This window comes from Protopterus annectens, chromosome 3.part0 (genome assembly GCF_019279795.1).
Source record: "Protopterus annectens isolate FY-2018-M chromosome 3.part0, PAN1.0, whole genome shotgun sequence".
NCBI lineage: Eukaryota > Metazoa > Chordata > Ceratodontiformes > Protopteridae > Protopterus > Protopterus annectens.
The window spans coordinates 480289296-480308354 of record NC_056731.1 but is presented as its reverse complement, the minus strand read 5'-3'; the positions used below and the strand labels follow the sequence as shown (position 1 = coordinate 480308354).

General features: G+C 38.7%; 1 protein-coding gene across 1 annotated transcript in view; it reads right to left on the bottom strand.

The window, feature by feature from the left end:
• ADCY1 (adenylate cyclase 1) overlaps nucleotides 1-19059 on the bottom strand; it is a 1911278-nt gene that overhangs the window by 1019636 nt on the left and 872583 nt on the right. Inside the window, exon 7 of the mRNA XM_044065602.1 lies at nucleotides 14974-15132. Within this exon, the coding sequence (XP_043921537.1) occupies nucleotides 14974-15132 (159 nt within the window). The remainder of the gene's footprint in view (nucleotides 1-14973; nucleotides 15133-19059) is intronic.

Here is a 19059-nt window from a genome sequence, read left to right as displayed (position 1 = left end):
GAGACAAGTTGTGCCCCAACATATGCCAATTTGGTGTTATATAGTTGGGAGAAAAATTTTGTTTTAGCCAGCCCCTTTTCTACTGAACGGCACATCTATTTAAGATACTGGTATGACATATTTGTTTTATGGAAAGAAAGTGAGGTAAAAAAAAATAAAAATTGTGTGTCTTATTTGGAGAACACCACATCTTTTTTGTCATTCACAGAACACTTTGACGAGGATTCAATAGATTACCTGGATGGAACTGTTTTTAAGGATCTCCTATGCAAGACCTCTGGGTCAAAAATATATAGAAAACCCAGTTTCTCGAATGGTTATTTAGATTACAAAAGTTGTCACCCGAAACATGTTAAGTGGAACATTTTCAAGGGTCAGTTGGTAAAAGCTGTTCGAATATGCTCAGATATGTATCATTTTAACACTGAGGAGCATACTATGACAAACATGTTTTTGGAAAGGGGATTCCCCAAATAATTTTTAAATATAGTGGTGGAAGTGACACACCAATGGGAAAAAAGATATATGTCACTTTTAGCACAAGATAACTAAGCCATTTGAGACAAGTACAGTGACTCCGAAATTCTAACAATTTTTCTGCTGGAAAGTTTGCAGACTCCTTAGTAGTTACCTATAGTAATTGTGTCAAGGGTATGCAGGACATTGCTAAAAGCATATTCAACACAGATGAGGTTATTTTTAGGGTCCTGGGTACTACCCATGTTTTGTGTTTAAAATGGAGAAGAATTTAAAACACATATTTGAGCACCAAAATTATGTTTTCCACATAAGAGAAAGAAAGGGCACAATGAAGTCCTACATTATGGAAAAAACAGAAATGTCTGTAGGAAATCACCTTCCAAATTATTTTTGGGGGATGAGAATTGGAGGAGTAGTGTACACTGCCCTTTGCCAAAATTGTTTATGTTACTACACAGGAAAAATGGAGTGCCAGTTTCGTAAAATGATTTATAAGCATGTACATGCCATAAATAAAGGAAACATTTACAACACACACTGTACAGATGCTCAGAATTGTGAAGGTGTCATTAAGTTTTTGTTTGGCATCATTGAAACTGTACCTTTTGATATCAGAGGGGGTTGTTAACAGACAAAACTGAGAGAGTTATTTTGGCAGCTCAGATGAGATCCTGCAAATGACAAAGGTTTTAACAAGGATATTTCAATTGTACCAGTGTTAAAATTTAAAGTTGCTCAATTGTGAATTTTTAACTTCTTTTATACTTATTTATACATATATTTTAATACACAAGTGTTCACTATTTTTTATTCACTGTGCTCAAGGTTAGTGCTCTAAATATTTTTTACAAACATATGAAGAGATTTTAATAAATACCACATTATATTAATTTACTGGAAGTATTTTATATATTATACTTCTTACACTGTATTTCACTTTAAGAGTTTTATGTTGACTTAGTAATTAATTATAGCATTTGTTGTTCATATGATTTTTTGAACGTTTTAGAAGTTATTTAAAATCTGATTCTTATTTTAACCGTTCTGAAGAAGTCCAATAAGTTTAGGATAAAAGTGCACAACAATTTTTTTTATTGACACATTTTATGTTCAGTTAATAAAGTCCGTTCCTTTGGTTCTAATGTTAAGCCTGAAGGTTCAGTGATTTTTGATTACGGAAGGATTTGAAAGTTTGTACTCCCTGGAGTGGTTTATTACATTCACCTGGACTGAGTTTCCTTAGGCAGTATGGCATTAAGTGAGCCTTATATTCTTTTTTATAGTCTAGGCTGCACGGTCACATTTTTTTCTGTACTTTACATTTATCATATCATGATACAATTTACCCCGGTGGGCTCTGGAAGAGATCAGGATGGCCGAGAAACACTGGAAAATTCCTATAGGTTAACTTGAAAATTAGGAATTTAAAAACTGTCGCAAATTGATTTTAAAGAGGAAGAGCTTAGTAATATTGACAAAATTACAGCTAGGAGGTGGCAGCACAAAGTGGGAAGTGCATACTAGAATAAAAATGAAAATCTGGGAAATAAACAGGCAGAAATAGAGAGAGAGAGAGAGAGAGAGAGAGAGAGAGAGACAGGAACTGCAATGTGAAATTAGAAGGCTTCATCTGAAATGAGAAAGACTGGTGAATTTTGAGGTAGGCAGAATTAGGGAATTCAAAGACAAATACAAGCGCAGAAAGATTTAAAAATCTGGAGGCAATGAGTAATTTTCAGAAAAATACAGCACACTGTGAATATCAGGGTGATTAAACTTTTAACTGTTAGGTTAATACAGCAAGGTGTTAATAGATATGTCAAGAAACTTCAAAGGAGGGAAACTCAAGAACTGGTTGAGAATAAATACAAATTTTAAAAGTATTTCTGTAATTTTATTGGATGTTATATTCTACTGAAGTGTTAGACTACTAGAGACTAGAGGAATTAAGGGGATTAGAGTTACCATGACTGGGTGGGAGAAAGGAGGGTTACATTATTAAGAATATTAGTTATGAAGAAATTGAAGCAGCTATGATTGAACAAAAAACCCAACAAAGCCCTGGGATCTGATGAGTTATCAAAAGAAACTGGAAGCTTGAAAAAGAAGAGGTGATACAGGTATGGCATCAGTTATTTAATGACATTTGAAATGGCAGTTCATGTCCTGATTCTTGGAAAATAGTGGAATAACAGTTATTAGGAAGGAGGGGTAACATCCACTGGAACCTAAATCCTATAGGCCAGTTTCAATCTTAAATCATGAAAGTATTATGGGCATAGTAGTGAAGAAACTAGCAGAAATAATAGCATGGTTAGTTGACTCAAATTAGTATAGATCTGACATACACATGAAAATAAAATAAGGATATTGGTGGCAATATAAGACAACCAAAGCATGTGTTGAAGGTTACAGCTGGGGCAGAATTGGGCTTAAGATAGTGTTTTATGCAGGCTATATTAATTTAACATTCAAAAACCCAAGTATGGATTTGAAGATTGACAAAATAGAGGAATTTTGGAAGAAACTCCATGTATAAAGTGAATGAAGATAAAACTTAAGTGATAAGGATATATTTTGAGGAGTATGAAACGCAACTGGTAGACAGAGAGATTAAATATCTGTGTTTGGTTAGAGTCCTATATGGTGACATTGATCTACACTGTAAACAAAAAGTGACAGCAGACACAAAATTTGCAGCAATGGAAATGTGTTTGTCTAGATGTGTACAGAGAATCCAGGTAATTCACTGGCATTTGATTTCACAGCTGTTCTATAAAAAACAAAGGCCTTTTGGATGGAAATAGAGAACTTGTAAACACACAAAAAAAAAAAAAAAACAATCACCACTGGTAAAAATACACTGCACAGCTGAAGAATCTCCAAAACCAGGACCCAAAAATAGTTGGTACAATGTAAAATTTAATACGATATCCACAATGAACAGGAGGTCTTCAATACGAAATTCACAGTAAACAATGATTCATTGTTTACTGTGAATTTCGTATTGAAGACCTCCTGTTCATTGTGGATATCGTATTAAATGGAAATAGAGAAAAAAATTAGGTAGCCAGATGAAAAATTGCATAAGACATTTTACTTGAGAGAGAAAAAATCCCAGGGTCAATGGGTAAAGATGATACTTCCTAAATAGTGGGGAGAAATGTCAGTACCAGATCCTGAGGATTGCAAGACTATAGGCTGTGGGTAAGATATAATTTTCAAACAGGAGATCGTAAGTGCATAAGAAAAGAAGAGCATGATTAGCACTTACTGATATTCTGACAACTTTATGGGAGGAGATGGGGAGCTTAGTGAAAGTGTGAGGAAATTGTTCACGAAGGGAGTTGAGAGAGTGGAAAAGTCAAAGTAAACTTTGTCATTTAGCCTACACAAGTCCAGTCTAAATTAAATTGTGTGCAACAGTCTCAAATTGAGAAGACATACATACATAAACTAACATATACAATGGACATATAATTTTCATTTCACATTAGACAGGTTATTCTACCCACATATTACCACAGCTTAACTTACCTATAATTTTCAGCAGCTGAATGATTTCTTATTGCATTAGTTCCTACTCACTGTGTGGTTCTCATATGAATAAGAGTATGTAGTTAGTATACTACTGCATATTCATTGCCATCATCATGTTGTTAAAGTTTACACTCCAAGCTGTCTTTCATTTATTTGCACCAAAAGTGTTGGCGGTTTCATATCTTGACAGTGTTCAACTTCCCTGAGATTGTTGCTAGAGTTCAAGAGCCTCATCACCTGAGGGAAGGACCTGTTTCTGAACCTGGACATTTTACAGCGCATGCTGTGGTATCTTCTCCCGGACAAGCATGTGAATAGTTCATAAGAAGGGTGTGTAGGATCCCGGATTATTTTTGTCACTCCGTTATGACATTGTGCTGTGTATAACTCACTCCTGTAGTGTTGCAAGTTTGGAGCCAGTTATCTTCTCTGCTACTTTCACTATCCTTTGTAGTGCTTTCTGGTCTGTAACTGAGCAGCTCCGGTACATGTCAGGATATTTTCTATGGTATCCCTATAGAAGGTGGAGAGGACAGGGAGTGGTAGGCTCACTTTCCTCAGTCTTCTCAGGAAATGCAGACATCGGTGAACCTTCTTAACTATAAGATTGGTGTTTACTGACGAAGACAGATCTTCCGCAATGTAAAACCCCAGGAACTCTGTGCTCTTTCCACCATCTCACCATTAGTCATGAGAGGAGCATGAGCTGGTTGTGTTTTCCTGAAGTCCATTACGATCTCCTTTTGTTAACATTAAAGAAGTAGCTACTCTTCCCACTGGCTGTGAAGTGACTAAGGATGGGCATCAGTTGCTAGGGCAAAGATGGAAACTTTTAAATACACAAATGAAATACTGCAAATACATATTTGAGGAGAGATCTATGTTAGCATGGGAAAAAGCAAAGGCAAAATATAGTCTGTTGTGAAAAGTACAGTTATTATCTGGCAATAACTGAAGAAACAAGATTTTCTTAACAAGGGATTCAGGGGAAAAAGCCAGTACTGTGAATTATTACTTATTATTTATTTATTTACCAGGAATGTCCAACTTGGAACAAAGCCAATTTTCAGTGGAGGCCCAGGGAGAAACACTCCTGACGCATGTCTTTGTAACGTGAGAGGAAATCAGAGGAATTCCACACAGATGCAGGAAGGACATGCAGACTCTGCACAGAAGGCACCCGAGCTGAGAATTGAACTACAAAACCTCTTGCTATGAGGCAACAATGCTACCACTGCACCACTGCACCATCCGAATTGGGTCAGAAAATGGAGGAAGTTAGGCTGGAACAGGAAAGCACTGACCACAAATGCTTACTAAGCAGCAAGAGATATGGGAAGAGGTCAGGAGTTAGAAAGCAAGAGGAATAGGCAAAATTTCTGTAGATTTCAGTAGAACAGTGGGAGAAAATCTGGAAAAGAAATACAGGTATTCAAAATGAGTCAATTCTGAATTTTTGCACAGAAAATGCCTAAACAAATATTTTTATATGCCAGAGAGGTTAAGGAGATTATTCCTACAGGTAGACAAGGACTGTTGGAAATGTAACAGAGGGCAGAACACAGACTGGAGAGATTTTTTTTGTCAGAGACTAGAGATGTTTAAGAAGCAATGAAATGGTTTAATTAAGAAAATAGACAATAAATATTTGGGGTTGTCAGCAGAGAGATGGTTTCTGGGGATGAATGTTGAATGGCGGAATATGGAATTAATTAAAATAATTCTGTTATTAGGCAAGATGGCATTAATGGGAAATTGAAAGAAGAGAATAGGAGCGAAGTTGGAAAACTTAATTAAGTAAATTACCGGTATTGCCTAGGATGACATTAAATAAGCTGAAGATTAGGGAATAAGGATGTGAGGCACTTGCGTAAAATACATGGAATGGGAGACCACAGCCTGCAAATCCTGCACTGATCGTATCTAACCCCAATGAGATTAGTGAATGAAGGCACTGAGGAGGAAAGGGTAGGAATGATGCGCATGTTCTGGGACTGTGGGTAGGCACAAGTCTTCTTTAAGCAAATACAGAATATTTGGGGGAACATACTTCAGAAGGAAGCAGAATATAATTGGAAATTCTGTATCTGTACAGCATCCAGAAAGAAAGAGAAATTAACTTTATCAGACTGCTGAATAATGAAGTTAAACCCATAATCACTCAAGATGGAAGAGAACAAAAGAGTACAGGACCATGAATTAAATAAGAGGTTCCTGGACAAGAGAAGATGCAATGACTAGAATTAGGGAAGGAGGGGAGAGAAAACTGAAAAAGCAATAAGAGGCACTATTACAAGAGTTAAGGTTAACTGAACTTTGTTGCTGTTGGACATACATATTTCATTTTGTTTCTACGGCAAGTCCCTCTGACAGTAAAGCCCTTAACCATAAAAACTTAAAATGCACACCTTAAATCATCTAGTATCTCAGAGCTTAGGATTGTACTGGATAAACAGAATAGTAAAAAATGAAATGTTCCGGTATTTAAGATCAACTTTACTCCTTTGAAAACATGCAAAGACCCACCCCTCAGTTGTAGCTGTGTCATGTTCAGTTGTTGCCAAAGTCTAGCTCTTACAATGTTGATGTAAGTGGTATCACAAATTACATTTAGAAAACTTTTGAATTCACAGATGCTGTCATGCCTGGCACCACAATCTAGTCAAAGGAAAGTCTCAATGACCTACTTTTAAGTCCAGAAAGAATCAGTTCTGAGAATACTTACAACTGTTTGTTCTTTCTGTTGCCAAGCCAAGTTAGAGCCATAGGTTGATTCATAGGTTGTTATTAGGCTAGTGACCCCAGGAGGCCTTTATAAGCCAAGCCATGCTTCCCAAATGTATCTGGCAAGCTTTGATACCCTAGGATTATTTTAAGGCATATATGTATACTTGGGCATAGGTGGTCAAGAATTTACAGGTTGCCTCTATCTAACAGAGTCATAGGTGCCAGACCAGGGGTAAATTTGCAATTCCCTATCCACTGGTCCAAGTTATGCCTGAATCGGATTAGGGAAGAATTCTGCTTCACATAGATGGGAAGGCCTATTCCAGAGAAGGGGTAGTCTCAAGAGATACACATCTGTCCCTCTAACATGTCCTATGTATGTTGCAGACAAGGTTTAGATCCCCAGATCAGGTAATTCTGGTTTTATTTGTTTTGCAGATGTGCAACATGTCCATTAGAGCAAGATAAAAGAATGCTTTCTAGGTATGCCCTAGATCACCTCTCAGAAGTCCATAGAAGAGAGAGTATAGCAGCAGGGCTTTGAGATGGTCCAGGAATGACAAAATGATTATACCCAGTATTCTTTTCATAAGAAACCTCTGTGGACACTCCAGTTGTTGCATATGCCTGATTATGTACATATCGAAGAGGGCACTGTACTCAATGACTGGTCTAATGAGGGCAGAGTACAGCAGAACAATGACTGCCTTGGATCTAGATGCCACACCCTTATTTCCCTTATTACTGTAGACACATGATGGTCAAAGGCCTGGTTACTGTCTACATCCTTTATCAAATCCCTGACATGTTAGGGAGGTCTGCTCTTAGGGACATATTATCAATGCGGTAGCTTCTAGGGGTAGCAGTCTTACCAAAGGATGCTACTAGTCATTTCATGGCACTGAGGTGTGGACCATGGCTCTGGCACCAGTTAATGGTCTGTGTCAGGCATTCTTTGACAGTATTTGTGTCATTCAGGGATTCTAGAACTCTGCCTAGTTGCAACTGTCTGCAAACATGGCCCTTGATGTTGGCTTTGACTTCAGAGAAGTAGATGCCAAAAAAGGAGTAGCCCCAGGACAGAGCTTTGAGAACACCACTAATAACTGGCCATTTTATGGAGGTAGACCCTCCTATCTTAACTTCTTGGGTCCCATACTTGAGCCAGCTGTCTATCCAGTGGCTGAGATAGGTGTTGTTATCCAATTTCATGAGTTTGTCAACAATGCCCATGTGGGATATTGTTTCAAACGCTTTGGCCAGGTCAAGGTAGATAGTACGACTGTTTTACCCTTGTCTTTTGCTTTGGCAATCTTCTTGAAGTCCAGCACATTGAGGAGGCATTACCTGCCCTGAAGAAACTAAAACAGGGTTGGATCTAATATCAGAAGGTTTCCTATGTCATTTTTTATCATTTCCATTATAACTATTTCCATGGCTTTCCTTATAAGACTTGTTAGACTTATGGGTCTATAGTTATTACAGTCTGTAGATGGCACACTCTTGTGCAGAAGGATGACAGTCCTCCATTCACTTGACATGAAACCTGTCTGGAAGCTATGGTTAAACAATGATTCTATTGGTCCTGATAGGCCATCTTTCATGCTATTAAGGAGGCATTCTGGAATATTACTGGTGCCCATCAATGCGGTATTCTTAGCCTTTGAGAGTGCATAGAGGACCTGTTCCTTATTGATAGTTGGGGGGGGGGTATTGGTTGAAGGTATTTAATGAGGGGTGTCGGGGGGGGGGTGTACAACTGGAGCAAAGGTTTTGTCTGCCAGTAGATTTGCTGTGTCTTCTGGCTCAGTACATGTGCCTCCACTTACAATTAGTTTGTCACACTACTGTATACTGCATTTGAGATTGCAGATGTAACTGAAAAATGTCTTGTGATTTGATAGACCTGAGTAGCTCCCAGAGTTGCTTGCTTAGACTGATGAAGTTTTTACCTTGTTGGGCACTGCACTTCCAAAATTTTCCACCAATATTTTTCTTCCTTTTGTTATACAACCTACTGAAGTTGGGATTCCACCAGGGTGGCTTGTTTATCGAGGTTTATCCTGCACTTATTCCAGACTGTTAGACTGAAATTCTGGAGACGATGAGCTTATTATCTCATTTAGAAGGAATATTACCAATTACCATGTTCACAAAAGCAAGTTTCACAGATTACAGTCTCTTTTTTATTGTTTTTAAGGATCTCCATAAATAACTACAATTTGTATCCAATCTGCCTCTTTTCAGCTGAAAATAAGGCTCAGGCTAACAATAGCAGAAGGCAGGAAAGCAGAATCAGTGTCAGCAAACAGAGGGACATATCATTCCATAGAATTATGGAATAATTGACTACAATCAACCAGGCTTTAATAATCGTAAGAATAATGCCCCTAGTGTATCATCATCTTCTGGTTGCTTATGCAATGGTGAGTATATTATTCTGTGACAAGCAGGTATTAGGAGAGAGAACCAGAAGACTCCTCAGTGGTGTTACTTGGCAGAAACAGTACATCAGAAGACAACAGATAAAGTGCATTAGCAAGAATAACAGATGCTCAATTTTTGAGTGAACTGGTTGGCTAGAATCACCTGCATTAGAAGCTGAAGCTAAGTGCAAACTTGCAGTACAGTATTTTAGTCTTCTGTTAAGTACAAACTTGCAGTTTTAAAAGTACTGTTTAATTTTTTTCCTGTTACCTAATTGTGTGTTTCACTGAATAGTGTGTGCTGTTAGTTCCCCACCCACCCTTCTTGTCCTTGTCTTGGTGTTAGTGTTGGTGGCTCTGGAAATGACCACACCTCCTGTAAGTCTGTATTTGAACACTCCACCTGGGTCCATCTCATTTGCTCACTTAACTGAGTACAGTGAGATAATATTCTGAGTCTAGTGTTCACTCTACTTAATACAGAGAGAAGATTTGAAAAGGCCAACTCACTTAGGTTCTTCCTTCCTCTCTCCTTGCACTTTACTAACAAAACAAAAAAAAATTGTACTTTATTCATCTGCGTTTACTGTATTTGTGTTTCCTCCTACTTTATTTTGCTTTTGCCTCTTCTTAAAAGTACTCAATTTTATTTATTCTACTGCATTTATTACTGCTTGGTAGTAGCCTGATTTTTCTTGTTAGTTGGGTAACTTGTTTAAATCAGTTTGTTCGTTTCCTACTCTTTTACACACACACACACACACACACATATATATATATATATATATATATATATATATATATATATATATAAATTGCACTTTATTCATCTGCTTTTACTGTATTTGTGTTTCTTCCTACTTTATTACTAGGGTCATTGACTAAACTCTGATCTGAGATATATAACAATAAGTATCCGTTTCTGTGCATTAAAAGTGTTTGACTGTATCTGCTTTATTTTCTGAAAAAAAAAAAAATACTTGTTTCCCACCTTTCTAAGCTAGTATAGTCCAGTTTTCAGGTTAGTGCTGAATTCCGGGCTGTGTTACAAGTCTCTGTTTGCCCATACCTTACTTGGATAGAAGGAAGTTTCTCTGTTCACCTGTGAGAGAGGGGAGCTTTGAGCAGCCTCTCTGTCCCTGGAGGAGTGGTTTCAGCCCAGAAATTAGTAGTTTATTGGCCATTTTGGGCTAATTTCTATCTCTTTCATTTCCCTCCTATAAAAACCACATTTGCCCAGTTTTGCGCCGGGCAGTGCCGGTTAGCTGGAGTACAACTATTCCTGGCTCCACAAAGTCTCCTCATCAATTTTTCCCTTGGAACTAGACAAACTTTCAACTTAAGCACTCAAGCCATTCATTTCTCAGCCCGGCACTTGCTTAAAACTCATAGCAAGCACTTATAAAACCTAGCACTAGACCCCCCTATACTGTACAGAAGGACAAGGCTCTCAATTCGACCTTATCAGCCAATCAGTAAAACAGTTCACTGTACCTATCCAGGCATGTCCAAAGGGCAGTTTCAGGGGTACTCTCCAGTCCAACTGGGCATTTTGAGGCAATGTTACAACTGCCTCATGTACACAGATAACCCTCTCCTCCTACCACAAACACTAATACATGCGAGAGATGCCAGCCAAACTGGAGGCTAAGCTCTCTCAACCCAAGATTGGATCAGACAGTCAAGAGGAGAAGAGAAATACTTGCATTACACCACCAGTCTCACATAGACCCATTAAACCAGCACCGGCAAAAACCACACATAAATACATAAAAACATACTAGGAGGCTCTAAATAAAAATCTGCAAAAGCAACAGAGATCTCCAAAGCAGACATCCAAGCAACCTCCACCCCCAACACAAACCATGAAACACATACTTCACAAAACCAGTGTGCCATGCAATCACAGCCCTTAAGGCAAAAAAATATAACCAACACACCAGTAATAGGTGACTCTATAGTCAGGCACACTGACGTCCCACTCACTAGGCTGAACAAGGAGAAGGTTACTGTTAGCTGCCTGTCGGGTGCCAGGATCTGCCACATAACACAAGCACTCATGTCACTCCAGAACAAGTACAAATATGACTCTGTCATTGTCCATGTTGGTGTGAATGACCTGAGCCATACCTCCCTGGACTACAAGAAAAGAGATATGGAAGAGCTCTCTGATCACGTAGCCCAAGCCGGTATGACCCTGACCCTGAGTAGCATCCTGCCCTCACCAAGAATAATACCATGGTATAAAGAAAAAATTATCAATTTCAACAATTGGCTAAGTTTCTGGTGTCATTCAAACGGGATCCAGTGTCTGTCCACCTGGGATGACAAGCCATGCTGCTTTGCTAGAGACAGCTTGCACCTGTCACCCTTAGGCTTTCAAATACTGGCCAAGACTCTTGCCACTCCCATAGTGCCTTTTTTAGGCAAGGCTCAAAAGACAAACACACCGCCGTAAATAGCACAAGTAACAAAAAACTGAGGGTAATGCTACTCAATGCCAGAAGTCTAAACCTCAAAATGCACACACTTGAGGCACTCATAAGTATGGAGAACACTGATATATGTGCAGTAACAGAAACCTGGTTTAAGGCTCCAGGGAGCACCCCAGCACTACCAGGCTACAACTCATACCATACATTTTGGCCACAGAATCTGGGCCAAAATACAAAAGGCGGGGGCGTTTCCATATTCATCAAGGATACTCACACCTCCAGGTTAGTGGCACAGCACAATGCTTCAAAAATCATCCACGTGCAACTAACAATGGGCAAAACTGCAATTCAAATTGTAGCTTGCTACAGATCACCCACCATGTCCCAGGACCCCCATTCCGCATTTCTGGAAACACTGGGAAACATAAAGGTCCTACCAAACACCCTAATATTGGGTGATTTCAATTACCCAAACATTAACTGGGAGAACTACTCAAGTACTAACTCCCTTGACTAACATTTTCTAGAATTTATAAACTCAAAATGCCCGGGATCAACTGGTCAACACTCCCACCAGAGGTGACAACATACTGCACCTGGTCATCACCAACATGGTCGACCAGTGTTCCATATCGGAGGTCAACCCCTCACTGGTTAGATCTGACCATAAACAAATCACTCTGGATATCCATATTCTGCCCCCACCCCCGGTCAAGGAAACCACCTTGAAAAACTTTTCAAAAGCAAATCTCACATTACTCAAGACCGAGGTGGAAAGTTTCAAAGCCCCCATACTAAAGGATAACGCTGTCCAAGCTGCAAAATCCTTTACTAATGCATTCTACAGGCACATACAAGAATGCATGGATCATGCTATCCCAAGGAAAACCAAGACTCACTCCTCCAAGAAAAGGAAATCAGTCTGGTGGACCCCTGCCATAAACAAGCTATACAATAGAAGGAGGAAACTAGTACAGAAAAGAGTAAAATCCCAAGAAGGGAAGACATCCCTGATCAGTATCAGCAAGAAACTACGATCCCGCATAAAATCATCCAAGGCTAGCTTAGAAAGAAAAATTGCCAAGGACTCCAAATATAACCACAAGGCATTCTTTAGCTATGTCAAGAATTTAAGTGCCACAAGGCATTCTTTAGCTATGTCAAGAATTTAAGTGGCAATGCTCAGAATGGCACAAAATACTCTGAACTGGCCAATATCGCCAACATCCTGGCAGACAGGTTCAGTGCAAACTTTACCCCCCTCTCACCCCCAAAAGGGTCCATAACCATACCAGAAGAATGTACAGCCCCTGAAATCACAGATACTCAGGTTAAAACATCCCTCTCCAAAGCCAAAAACACAGCATTAGTGGCGGATGGTATCCCAGGCTGCATCCTGCACGATCTCAAAGACGAACTATCCCCTCACCTAAACAAACTGTTCAAACTCAGCCTCTCCACAGGCTAAATACCCACAGAGTGGCGCACAACAACGGTTATTCCGCTCCACAAAGATGGAGCCACAACAGACCCAGGGAACTATCGCCCTATAAGCCTAACTAGCTTGGTCTGCAAGGCTACTGAGCGCATCATCATGGAACTCATTAACAGAGACATTAGGAACCTCCAAACACAGGACCCTACCCAGTTTGGCTTCGTTAAGGGCAAATCATGCCTCCTAAACCTAGTGGACTTCTTTGAGCAGTTACCAAGGCTATAGACAAGGGAAAGGTGGTACACACAGCCTACCTAGACCTTGCAAAGGCCTTCAACACCATTCCCCATTTTGGTATTATAGACAAGCTCACCAGCCTGAACATAAACCCCTACGTCACAAGATGGGTTGCCAACTGGCTCATGGACAGAACCCACATGGTGAGAGTTGCAGGAGCTAGGTCCGACTCTAAACCAGTTACAAGTGACGTTTCCCAGGACTCAGCCCTAGGACCCCTCCTGCTTGGCATATACTTCTCAGAGGTACAGGCAAGCACAGGAGGACTATGGCTGACCAAGTTCACAGACGATTGCAAACTAGGGGCTATAACTGACTCTCTGGCTGACACAGACATTCTCCAAAAGGGTCTCGCTGAGACGGATACCTGGTGTCAAAATCATGACCTCAAGCTAAATGCCAAAAATTGCATAGTCATCCCCTTTGGAAAAAACAAAGTACCCACAAACTACCACATAGGTGGTAGTCTCCTAAATACAGAAGACGTAATAAGGGATCTGGGGACCCAAGTAGATAGTAATCTCTCCTTTGATAATCATATTGCCAAAGTGGTTAGAAAATCCTTCTATGTGGCCCACCTAATCACAAAATGGTTCGCATCCAGATCAAAAGAGGTCATTGTGCCCCTCTACTCATCACTCATCAGACCTATCATAGAGTACAATGCCCCATTTGGGATGTACCTTACAAGACACCTGCAACAGCTGGAAAGACCACAGAAGTACCTCACTAAGAGGATCACTGGCCTCAAACAGATGCCCTATGCAGCTCAACTGAAGAAACTCCAGCTGTACTAGGTTGCATACCTCCTACTCAGAGGTGATCTCTGCCTGACATACAAGGCCATGTCCAACCCAGAATTGATGGACATGCTCCACCTAAAGAAAACCTTATCCCCTCGAGCCACACTCTAGGGATCTAAATCTCACCACAACAATAAATAGGACTTGCTGGAGGGATAGATTCCTGTCCCAGAGACTTTCCATGCTTTGGAACAAGATTCCAGTCTACATTAGGCACAGCTCCTCGCTAACACACTTCAAGAGAAACCTTGACGAGTGGATGGGAAACAGAAAGTTTACCCCAGGGATCACTTCAGTGGCTCTGCTGGATAGAGGCACAGGGAACTAATCTAAGGTGGCGGCGAAAGCCAACACATTCTGGCTAGACTTATAAGTGCCTTCAGGCAGATAGCCTAGTACCTACCTATGAACCTATGATTACCCACACAAATACATTGTCATTGTCCAAACAATAAAATGAGATAGTTGAGACTGGTGAGCTCTGTACGAGTATTCAGTCATGACCAGTAGAGTATGGGTAAGTAAGCATATTTAGAAATACATTAGTGGAAACTGCAGTACTCAACAGGAACAGACAATGCATTAATCCTGACTTTTATACAGCATTGTTCAGAAAAAAAATTTGGGAAAGGGAGTTATTTACTTTAGGAGTAATGAAAAGAGAGAGAGAGGCCATGCTAATTATTTTAATTGGCATGTGGCTGCAAACTGATGTCCAAAACTCTAGAGAAAGTTAACAAGCCTAGTTCATTCCCTACTCAGCTGTACATGCAATTAGACACTGAAAGAGGAACTAAATGGAAAGAGTATTTTAGAAATAGAATACTTACCCAGGTAAACCTCCAGTTTCCATGACATTGGCAAGTGTCACATCATTTGACCAAACATCATACTGCCACTTGCGGAGACCAAGAACTCCACAAAGCACTCGCCCAGTGTGTAGCCCTACTCTCATATTCAAGTCAACCTCTGTGGCTTCTGCAACAGACCTAGAAAAATTTATATTAATAACAATTACATATAGATACAAAAACAAAAAAGTACATTAAACAAGTTCAGTCAACAATTAATACTGTAATTGCCCGAGTAAAAAACAGAATAATTCTTGATTTAAAGAGTGTAAAATAAACAGCGTTGTTTCAAATAGTGGAAATATGGACTGGTCCTTTTTTTGTTGCAGAGATCTTCTGACAAGAACAGTTGGACTGAAGCTACAAGTAAAAAAAAAAATTCAGAAAGGGTTATTGTGAGCAATACATTCTACCACAAGTGACCAGCTCCTCACAATAACCCTTTCCGATTCAAAGACTGTCACCCACAGTGAATTTCCATGTGTGGAAATGTCACTGCAGAGAGAGGTCTTGGCAGCCATTATACACGCTTATGAGGCAATCTGGTAGAGCTGGTAATGCAACTTACTGCAGTTACCAATTCAGAGAATCACTTAGCTGCATAAATTACCATGGCTATCTGAACACTAACTCATCCAAAATGCAGCAGTCACCCATTGAAGTCAATGGATGAGGCCACCATGTAGATAAACTCAGCAATGTTCAATGAAGATATAGGAGTGGGAAGGGGTGGGTGGGTGAGTGTGAGAATGTATGTGTCAGTCTGTGTGTGCATGTCTGCAAGGGTATGAAGTCACAGATGCGGCTTAGGTAGGGGACTGAGAGTATAGGCTGTGTGTGTGTGTGTGTTTGTGTGTGTGTGTGTGTGTGTGTGTGTGTGCATGTGATTGTATGAGAGTATGAAAGTGTGTATGTGACGGCTATCTGCTGCATCTCTCAACATTTTTTGCTTAGGAATCATGGACAAAGCCAAAAATAATGGCGGCTGATTACTTTAATTCACTTAAAAAGTTAATCAAATTTCTGCTCTTCAATATTTTTACAAATCTACTCCATACCTCCTGCTCTCAGCCATCTCTCATCCAATATTATACAGTCATCACCATTGCTGACACCCTCTCTGATTTAAATTCTATTACTCAGAAATCCTTTAACTCTTTTGAAACCTGACTTTCTAATTACCAGCTAATTCTGAATCCTAAAAAAAAAAAACACTTACTTTTTCTTCCCAAAAACCCAGACTACTTTAAATCCACTTTTGCTATCCATTCCCTAAATAAAACAGCTATCATTGTGGAACCTAACACAAAACTCCTACGGGGTCATAATAGATGACCAACTGAAATATGATTTGCATGTTAACAATTGCATTAAGAAGACCCACCAAAAACTTGGCCTCTTATACAGAAATAAAAAGTTCCTATCTAACAAAGCTAAAGTCTCCTGCTCTCATGCGTATTGCCGACCTAGCCTATTGTACAGCTCTCAAAAACTCACAAACCTCCAAACCTCTCTCCTGACTAAACTAGAAAATATCTATAACAAAGTAGGCACTTTCTGCAAATCAAAGCTATAGATCTCATCATTGTCTCTCTTTAAAACCACTAAACTGGCTAGAATTATCCCACCTGCTTCTCCTCTTTCAGCTTCAGATTACCCACTCTGTCCTGTACCAGCCTTCTTACTGTCCCAACATGTCTTCACTAATCTCCTTCTAGAACTCTCCATAGCTCAGACTAGGACTTACTACAAATCTATAAACCCAAAAGCAAAATTGACCAAAACTTCTACAGCTATAATTCTACCATCTCTTGGAATAAACTCCCATTGGAAATTAGATGACTTAAAGAACTCAAAGACTTTAAATCTGCCACCAAAGATCAACTAAAAAGCTGCTGATCATGCCACTGTACTCACCCTCCATAAAATAACTCTCTCTCCTAAAGAGCTCACTGCCTGGCTTCATTAGTCTTATTTCTAAGTGTCAGCATATTTTTAGTCTGATACTACCTCCACAACTATACTAACCTGGTTATATTCACTAACTCTGCATATTGCCTCTGAAATACCTTAATTTAAATGTCTACTTAAACTCCTGTACGTAACTGTTATGCTTTTACTATTTTCCAACTAGAAAGAGCTAATGTTTTTGTTTATAATATTTTCTTTTTGATAAATGATAATCTTTTGTTTATAATTATATTTTCATGTACGTCTTATTGTCAATTTTGTGGAGCTTTCTCACTGGGCCGCCACTGAAAAAGGGCCATTAGCTCAGCCAGACAAACCCAGTCAACAAATGTAAAATAAAAAAATAAATAAATAAATAATAGAACAACATATTTACATCAACTTGTATTTTCTGAACAAGAAGTATGAAACTCAAACATCTGAAATGAACTGATGCCACTCTATAAGCCTCAGGCGAGTAATCAGAAACTCTAAAAGCTTAAGAAATATATGAAGCTAATTCATGGGTGTTCTACCAATTCCTACACAGGTGAGAGGTACAGACAACATGATGGATGGGCCAGAAGATGCTACTGCTGCAATGTACTTTTAGAATGAGCAGTAGAAAGAAGTGATTCAGAAACATTCAAATTTTCCAACATACAACCTTCCTTAGTGTCTAAAGCTCCTTCTGAATCACTTTTGCCATCACCACAAACTGACCTACCCATGGCAGGCACCTTACATGAACGCTATCTTCTTTCTCCAAATCCCAGGCAAGTTTCCTCAAGTGGCACAGACTTTTTAATGGGCACACAAATATTTGTAATTAAAAAGGAAATAAACTGAAAACAACATTCTTTAACAAAAAAATATGCACTCAAAATGTTCATTCTGATATTTGATTTACAATGCAAAATTAATATTTTATTATAGTGGGACATACAAATACTGACAAGACAGGAGAAATGTATGCATTTTACTTTAAATGACAAAATAGTTAAATGTCTATATTGTTCCCCAAATTTAAATAAGTCATAAGTAGTTAAATGAATTAAAAAGTTACTAATAAAGATGATAGACTATATATAATATGGTTTGTAGAATGTATAATGTTTTAGGTAAGACTAAGTACTAAAAAACAGAAATATTTGAAGGAAATGCTTCTACAGTAATGAGTTCCTTAACATTCAGGAGAGTGAAAATAACAGTATTAGCATTTTTTCCTGAGTTAAGGCACATTAGTAAGTCATGAGACCTTTTTTCAAACAAAATAAAAGTACAAAAACATGAGAATATAAACTATGAAATATAAGCATGCCCACCTTTTTGTAAAGCAAATTGGAAAGCGCAATACTTCCATTGCAATACTGTGGATGACTACATTTTTTTATCGTTATGTTACTAGGCTAGTGGCCCATTTATAGTGTCAATGCTGAGGTAAGGAAACAGCAATGAGTGCATAGTTGCTGTTAATATATGTATTTGGACAACAAGTTGTACACCTGATGTTTGTAGATCAACAACCATACCTTTCAAACAGCCTGCAGTTAATATAATTGTAGGAGCTAGCTTCTGGTATCTGCTACACTGCAAAATCTGATGCACCTTTCAAATATTTGTTCCTATCAGGAAAACATGATAATAAAACTGAGGAAAAGTCATTAATAAAGATGATAAATAAAGATGACAGTCTTACCTATGACATTATACTTTCTACAATTAATCATCATTAAAGGTCTATGCCATTGTTTTTTGTTTTTGCTGGACTTACTAGAGTTTCACCAACATTTAGTATTAAATTTAAGATGAGTAAGAAATATGAAATTGTATCGGCCTCTTTTAAAGAGAAAAAAAGACACAGCAACAATGTGAAGAAAAGCCCACAAAAATGCTTAAAATAATAAATAAAATTACAGATAACAGAAGTATGCTATTTTTAGTTATTTTTAGTAGATAGTGAAAACCAAAAGAAATTAATACTTTGGCTAATATTTACTGGCTACTGGGTATTTACAGCTAAAGTGGTGAAGAGTGATTATTAATATTATTAAGCAATCAGAGGAAGCTTGATATTAACTGGAGATTTCATTTGTATAATGAGTAGCAGTGACA